The sequence below is a fragment of the Pollachius pollachius genome, assembly GCF_949987615.1.
Source record: "Pollachius pollachius genome assembly, chromosome: 6".
NCBI lineage: Eukaryota > Metazoa > Chordata > Actinopteri > Gadiformes > Gadidae > Pollachius > Pollachius pollachius.
The window spans coordinates 21,375,133-21,382,913 of NC_136939.1; the positions used below are offsets into that span (position 1 = coordinate 21,375,133).

Genomic DNA, 7,781 nt, shown 5'->3' on the forward strand with positions numbered 1-7,781 from the left:
TTTAATGGTTTCAACAGCATAGATGGCATGCAGTCAGGGGAAACCCTTCAGAATAATAGGCTAAGAGCTTCCGCCCTCTTACTGATAACACAGGGCACCGCCTTTTCCTGTTGGATAATATATGCATTTCATGACATAGGGTCCAATAATTATTTTATAACGTCTTCGTCTTTTTACGAATTTTATGAATAAAGTCTGCCGATTTATCATTCACATATGTTTGTGTTCGTCTGTTTCGGCAATAAAATAAAACAAACATTGCGCCCCGCGGTGGACGTTAAGGGCCACCAACCCCCTGCTCTCTCTGCAATTTGGCGCCCTGCTGTGGACGTTCAGCGCCACTACACCATCCACCCTGCGCCTATGAAGGGAGGGGCCGCGGCTCTCAGTCTGAACCTCTTCTCCGCGCACCAGCCACGCCAGCGACCATTCCCTGAATCTCCCATCCGAGCGAGAGACGCCCCGAGCATCCATCCAAAGGAGGAATATCTCTGTCACGGCTGTGTTGAAAGGTGGACTCTCTGTTCCTCGTACTCCTAGAACATGTCTTATCAAGGCAAAAAGAACATCCCGAAGATCACGGTAAGGAGGTCCTGATACTGGAGCTTATTTTAACCGCACTGCCCGTCATGGTAACTTGGATGGGTGGTGGTGCTGCTGCTGGGTGGGAAATCAATGCATTGTTTTTTTTTATATAGGCTTTTGAACGCAGCAGTTTGAACCTTTACTTTGTACTTTGATGCATTTGCTCTAATAAATGTTCAGCCGTGTGGCTTTCGAGTGGGACGCTGAGACGAGAAAGAGATGGCTCTTTGGTGAGCGGCAGGCCGGTGGATGCAGAACAAGGCGTTTTCTTAAAGGTGTCCGGCGTCCTCTTTGTTAGTATTTTTTTTAAGATTTATTTTTGAAGGTTTTTGTAGAGTGAGTAAGACAGGAGGGTTAGGGAGGGAGAGGGGGAAGATAAGCAGCAAAGGACCACAGGCAGAGTCAAAGCCCGGCCGCTGCGGTAAGGACTGGCTCCTAACCGTACGCCCGGTGAGCCACCGGGGCGCCCCTGTCCTCTTTGTTGAGATTGCTCTGTCATGCCTGCAGCGTGTGCAGACCCCCCGATCTGATGGGATGCAGTGGAGCCCTCATTCAGAGTGGACCAGCCCCGGCACATTGGATCAATCCGTTTATGTAACCCCGTTGTTTTGTTAAATAATGCAGCTGTACTTTAAATGTAGGCTAATGAGATTGTCACCGAGAGCTGGTCAATTACCTTTTGTTTCTCCTCCTTTCTGATTCTCTTCTTCTTCATGCTGGTGATGCGGTGCAAGGTGGTTAATATTGAACACATTATTGAATAGCCAATATCACATACTTGATTAGGGCATTCAAGTAAATGAATGGTGATGCAGGGAATGTGAAAAAAAACAACGACACGCCCATTTCTGATATTTATAATAGCGCAGAGGGAAAGTCGTTGTTATTCATGTGTCTGGGTCTGGTAAAGGACAGATGGGTGGCGCTCCGGTGATGGGCTACTACGCCCTGCATAGTAACGACCAGCCTCTGCACCTCCGATCCCCCCATAGGAGCGGTAGGAGGAGAGAGAGGAAAGAGTGGCAGAGAAAGGGAGGAAGGGGTGGGGGAGAGAAAGAGAGAGAGGAGAGAAAGGGAGGAGGGGGGTGGAAGAAAGAGAGAGGTGTCTGTGTGTGCGTGTGTGTGTCCTCGATAGAGAGAGCATGCAGAGAAGTCTAGCAGTGTAGTTTCGTCTCAGCCATGGAGACCAGGGTGTTGCTGTGCTGTTTGAAAACCCAGCCTTTGTCTCCTCGCCACTTGGCTGGTACAACCGAAGAGGGGATGGGTGGAGGAAAAAAACCTAAGACAGATTTAGCCCGCAGGGGTCTTATAGCCAGCCCAACATGAGCGTCATAGATAGTCAGTGATCAGTTTTGAATTGAAATATCACAGTTAACCCTGGCTGCGTAACATATTGAGCAGGCTACGCTAACATGTAGCCACGAGCCGCCCAACCTCATGGATGTTAAAGTAGGTTGTTTCTATTACGGAAGTGGGTCAACGTGGGTCCTTTGTACCCACCTGCTATTGGCTCGGTCTAGCCAAGATAGAAATAGTTAGTCGGAGAATGGACTATCGGTATAAGCCTAGAGTCAGGCAGCGCACAGCGTTTTGGTTTAATTCTTCTAATTCTCGATATTTGTGTGGCTTCCAACACTGGGATTTCACTGCCGCTCATCCAGAGATTAGAAATCATCTCTGATGCTTCATTTCCCAGTGAGGTTCATGGCTCATGGATTCCATTGATACCGTGTCAACCTCATAAACTGAGCCTCCATCACCAACTTAAACACATCCTAGTGCATTTAGGTTCATGAAAAGCTCGGTAAGGCTGGACGGGGGTGAAGGGGAGAAGGGGACCAGTTTCCTCATAGAAAAGTCACACGCACACAAACACGCACACAATCACACACAAACAGGCACAGACACACAGACAAGCACAGATCCTTATGGCGCATATCCACCGGCGGCTGCGGATCGGTTCGGAATGCGAAGGTGCGGCACGGATCGCGTTTCCCGGCCAAAAGTGGGCGTGACCTGGACTGAGCCGTACTCATCTTGCAGTACTCCTCCGTTGGGGTACTGAGACGTCTGAAAGGGAGACAACAAGTTCAAGCGTCACTTCCGTGTGACAGGGGAATAATAACGAACAAACACATTACCCGCGAGGCATTTCTGGACAACGGCGAAAGCTTCGTTTATTGGAGAAAATGTCGTGCACAAGATTGACGTCCTTCTTGGACGTCCTACATTGTTGCACTTTGTTCATTGTGTTGCGTGATTCTTTTTCCTTGGATTTATTAGCAGGCCACACTGTGTCAGGCTGCTATGAGGTCACGATGCTTACGTAGCTGCCGCGGCTGTCGCCATCCGGCTCAAACCCCGCCCTACCATAAGGGTACTGGCGGCGGTGGAAACACGAGGCGTAACTGAGCTGGGCTGTACCGCACCTGGAAATGCGCCAGTTTACCTGGCCATTCCATTTCCTGCTGTCTAACACATTCACCCCAAGCTCCACCACCACCACCACCACCACCTCCTCCACCTCCACCTCCAACGTCACCACCACCGTCACCACCACCGTCACCACCACCTTCACCACCACCTTCACCACCACCGTCACCACCACCGTCACCACCACCTTCACCACCACCTTCACCACCACCGTCACCACCACCGTCACCACCACCGTCACCACCACCACCACCACCACCACCACCACCTTCACCACCACCACACCACCACCACCACCTTCACCAACACCACGCCACCACCACCACCACCACCATCACAACCACCACCACCACCACCACCACCACCGTCACCACCACCTTCACCAACACCAACACCACCACCTCCTACCATGTAGGCTGAGTCAGAACCAGAGCTCTAGTGTGTTGGGAGTAGAGAGAACAGCAAAGTCAGCTCAACTGCGTGCACACAACACACTCCCTCCTCCTTCTCCTCCTCCTCTGCTGGAGCAGGAGGTGACCACCCAGATGTTTCCCCTTTTTTTTGCAAAATTGCCATGGCGACGTGAATACATAGACGTGATGTCAGGAAAATACTCTGAGGGTATCTGGGGTCTTCTTTAGTGATGATGTGGTGTGGTGACTGTGTGGGCGTAATGAACACATACACAAACTCGCACACATGCAAGTGTGTGTGTGGACACATTCAGTCAATTATATACACACATACAAACACTCAGTCATGTGTGTGCAGAAACACACACACATACACAAACACACACACACGCACGCACGCACGCACGCACACACACACACAAACACCAACATGTGGGCGCACAAACACACACACACATACACACACACACACACACACACACATTTTAAATACAAAAAACACATGCACACACAAATAAATACGTTTACGAGTTGCATGAACCCACCCACACACACACACACACACACAGACAACCCCAACTGAGACGGCTTAAAGGCACCAGTAATTTCCTTGTGTGTGGTAATGTGGCCACCCCTCCCCTGCCGATCACATGATCAATATCCCAGAGAATCTGGGGCCCGTGGATGTGGGAGTGAAGTGCGCTGTGCAACACATGGAGATTGATACGTCTCTCATTGTGTTCACTCCTCAAGAGGGAGGGAGAAAAAAAACAATCCCATCAAGTTTTTTTCGTTTTTTTTTGTATAGGGTAAATATTTTCGGTCACTAGGCAACAGGCCTGAAGCAGAGGAACTGGCGAGCATGCAATATGACTTTCCTCTTCCCCTGGTCTACCCATGTCTCTCTCCCTTTCTCTCTCCACCTCCTTCCCTCTCTCACTCTCTCGCTCTCTTTCCCCTCTCTCTCACTTTCTCTTTTTGCTCCCTGTCATTTTCCCCTCTCTTTATCCCTCTAGCACTCTCTCTCTCTCTCTCTCTCTCTCTCTCTCTCTCTCTCTCTCTCTCTCTCTCTCTCTCTCTCTCTCTCTAGGCTAGGCTAATAGGGGTGCGTCTGTCACCTCTTGGCTCTTGTACCCGTTACTTCAGTGTGTGTGTGTGTGTGTATGTGCTTGTGTGTGTCTGTGAGTGACTGTATGTGTGTGAGTGTGTGGGTGAGTGACTGTACTTGTGTGTGTCTGAGTGTTTTTCAGCATTAGCAACCAACCCTAGGGCCTTTCTGACCAGTACACACCCAGCATCCCCAGTCTGCTGGCAGTCTATCTCCTTCTACCTCTTGCCTTTTTTCTATTCAGTACTTGGTGGAAAAGGCGAGTCATTTGTTACATCCACAACAAGGTCGTACTAGGAAAACATCCTCACGGCTATTTCTGGCCCGTCCAGTACCGTAGGCTTCCTGTGGTGCAGTGGAGGACCTTTTATTGGTCTGTTCTCTTTTCTTTGGGGGCACAGGATTGACAGAGCACGTTTGTGATTCATCCGAGAGTATGGATATCTTATGTTCAGAATGCCTGAGAACTTGACTGGACAGACAATTAAACACAATCATGATTCACTTTTCATGGCTCTCTCACTCATTCACTTTTTATCAAAATGTCGTTGTGTATAGGGTAAATTTAAGTTGAGATAGGAAGATAGCAATACAGAATATCACAGGGATGATTCTAGGATTTGACCTTTAGGTGAGCTTGGACCCAAATAACACACATACAATTTGGATGAAACCTAAATAAAAATGTTGTCTTAAAAAAAAGAAAGGGCTCCTTATCACCAAATAGGTCTCAAACTGCCCCAGGAAGCATCAAGTAACAGACAACACAGGACTAAAGCTTCATCATAAGATGAGCTAATCAACCAAGGGAGCCATTTAGCTTGATGAGAACATTCCAGATGAATGAATCTACAAGTACTACATCATCCCTAACGTTCTCTTTATGAGCTCATGTAAACCCTTGGGTCTTGGAACAGTAGTCAGACACAAACTCACAGCGATGTAAGAGACAGCTCACCTAGTTGTCCCTAGCAACTGCTTAACACCCTCAAATAAATCATGTCATGAGGAACTAAAGTCCTGATTCCAAAATCCCGCCAAAGTCTTTGTCACAGGGTCGTCTGCAAAAACCAGTTAAGAAGAAGTGTTAACCCTCGTTAAAACAGCGTAAACCCAAGTTGAAATACATTGACTGCATATCTGTAACAACACCAACAAACAGAATACAACATGTGGAAAAATGACTTATTCAGCGGATGCAGATGATATCTGAGAGGAGTTTAAGCCCAATGCCTCATGGGCAGTACCTCCATAAATTCATAAATCAGCCCGCAATATCTATCCGCCTGTGGTTTTACTGTGAATGATTTATTTAAGCCTGAATGACAAGAGTAGAGAGAAAGTAATGTGTCTGTAACTATGTGTTTCTGGAATGTTATTGCTTTATTGAAATTCCTAAACTACACACTACGGTATTACTGGATAGATTACCCTGGTGTCTTTTCAAGTATCTCAAAAGTGCTTTGTCAGTGTTTTCACTCTCTCTACAATTCACACACACACGGACCGCACACAGAGCACAGGGCGGTAGATAGCTGTCCCTTCATATGTGATGAAGTATTTGTCATGTCAAGCAATCTATAATAAGGCCCCTCTAGTATAAAATGTTCTCTCGTTCATTTATCAGTAGTACTTGGTTGTTAAATCAGAACTGCAGAGTCAGAACGACCGGAAGAATTAAAGTAATGGAAATGGAAAGTTATTGATCCATTTCAGTGTGCGTGCGTGCGTGCGTGCGTGCGTGCGTGCGTGCGTGCGTGCGTGCGTGTGTGTGTGTTTGAGAGAGAGAGCGAGTGATAGTGTGAGTCACTGCAGTAATAGACCCATGCACAAGGCCGCACACTCTGTTCTGCTGTGGTAGTAGACCAGCCTATTGGGCTCTACGGTTAAGCAATAAAGTTGAAGAAATGTGAATCCGTCCTGGCACGCAGCGCATTGTCAGTCAGAGCAGCGAGCTCACCCCCCCCCCCCACTGATGTATATTTCAGCCGACATACTTACAGTAAAAGTGCAAGGGAGCAGTTTCAGGGCTTACTGCTGAAACAACACATGGCCCTTCACCGTCGACATGTTTCACTTGACGACGCCGGATGGCAAAGTTTGTTGCCGCTAACCACCACAGCAGTATCATCATTATTATGGTATCCATTTTGCTTTCCTGTCTGCCCTGAAATTGGAAATAATGTAGTCATGGTGCGCGGGTGCGGGGTTATGACCTCATGCAGGGCTGTTTTAGAAGCGGCTCTGCGGCGGGAGGTGGGGGCGGGGCTTGGTTCAGAGCCCAGAGAGCTGCCTGCTGTTCAGAGCTCCATGGGTGTGGCTCGCTGTGGCTCGCGCTCCGGACTCTGTGCCTCCCTTTGAGGCCATCCACACTCACACGCATACACGCACACGCATGTACCCACGCACATGCACACACACACACACACACACACAAACACACAAACGCGCACACACAAACGCGCAAAGCAAGTACACACTCACGCACACACGCACGCACACGCACACGCACGCACGGACACACACACACACACACACACACACACACGCACTCAAAGTGGGGGGCGGAGCCATGCATGAACCTGGACCCTAGAACCATGAACCCTGGGACATGAAATAATCCCATTGGCCCCGTACTCACAGGCAGCTAGCGAGGTCATTCTCTGGCAGGCCAGTTGCTTGAACTGTCCAGTTTAGTTTAGTTTTCTTTTCCTCACAGCGAGAACCGTTCTTGCTCTGTTTATTGGCCTGCCGTTACGCTATTTGCAAGAGAGCGTCTAAGGGGCTCAGTCATGCCCTCGAGCCTCACTTTACGTCCTGGATGCGTCTCCGAGCACCGCGCGCGCCGGGGAGGGATCCACGTGGAACAGGCGTGCGCTGGTGCGGTGTTTCCACTGGGTAGTCTGCACAGTAACGTGTCGTAGCCTGCTGTAAAAAGGGTTGAGGGAACTGTCATTTCTGACAGATTATTACACGGTTATTATGTTCATGGTTTATGATGCCTTTTGGCTATGGGGCAGATGCACTTAACCATAGAGAGGCGGATTTAGCCTGAAATCGACCGGTTTGGCAGCTCACCCTGTTACGCAACCAGCCGTCCATTGAGCCTGCTGCCTAACCAGCCGAGCCCAGCCGCCACAACCCCCACCCCTCACCCCACCCTTCCCTTCCTTTTGCCTCTTGCAGCCGCCCTGTCACCATGGCAACGGCCTGCCCGTGTCTGGCAGTGTTGCAGCAGCAGT

At 49.2% G+C, this 7,781-nt stretch overlaps 1 protein-coding gene across 1 annotated transcript in view; it reads left to right on the plus strand.

Annotated features, from left to right (window-relative positions):
* Window positions 1–1,500: 1,500 nt before the first annotated feature.
* Window positions 1,501–7,781, plus strand: part of dpysl3 (dihydropyrimidinase like 3) — a gene marked incomplete at its 5' end in the record, with an annotated part of 30,422 nt that continues 24,141 nt past the window's right edge. Inside the window, one exon of the mRNA XM_079738172.1 lies at window positions 1,501–1,582. Within this exon, the coding sequence (XP_079594298.1) occupies window positions 1,501–1,582 (82 nt within the window). The remainder of the gene's footprint in view (window positions 1,583–7,781) is intronic.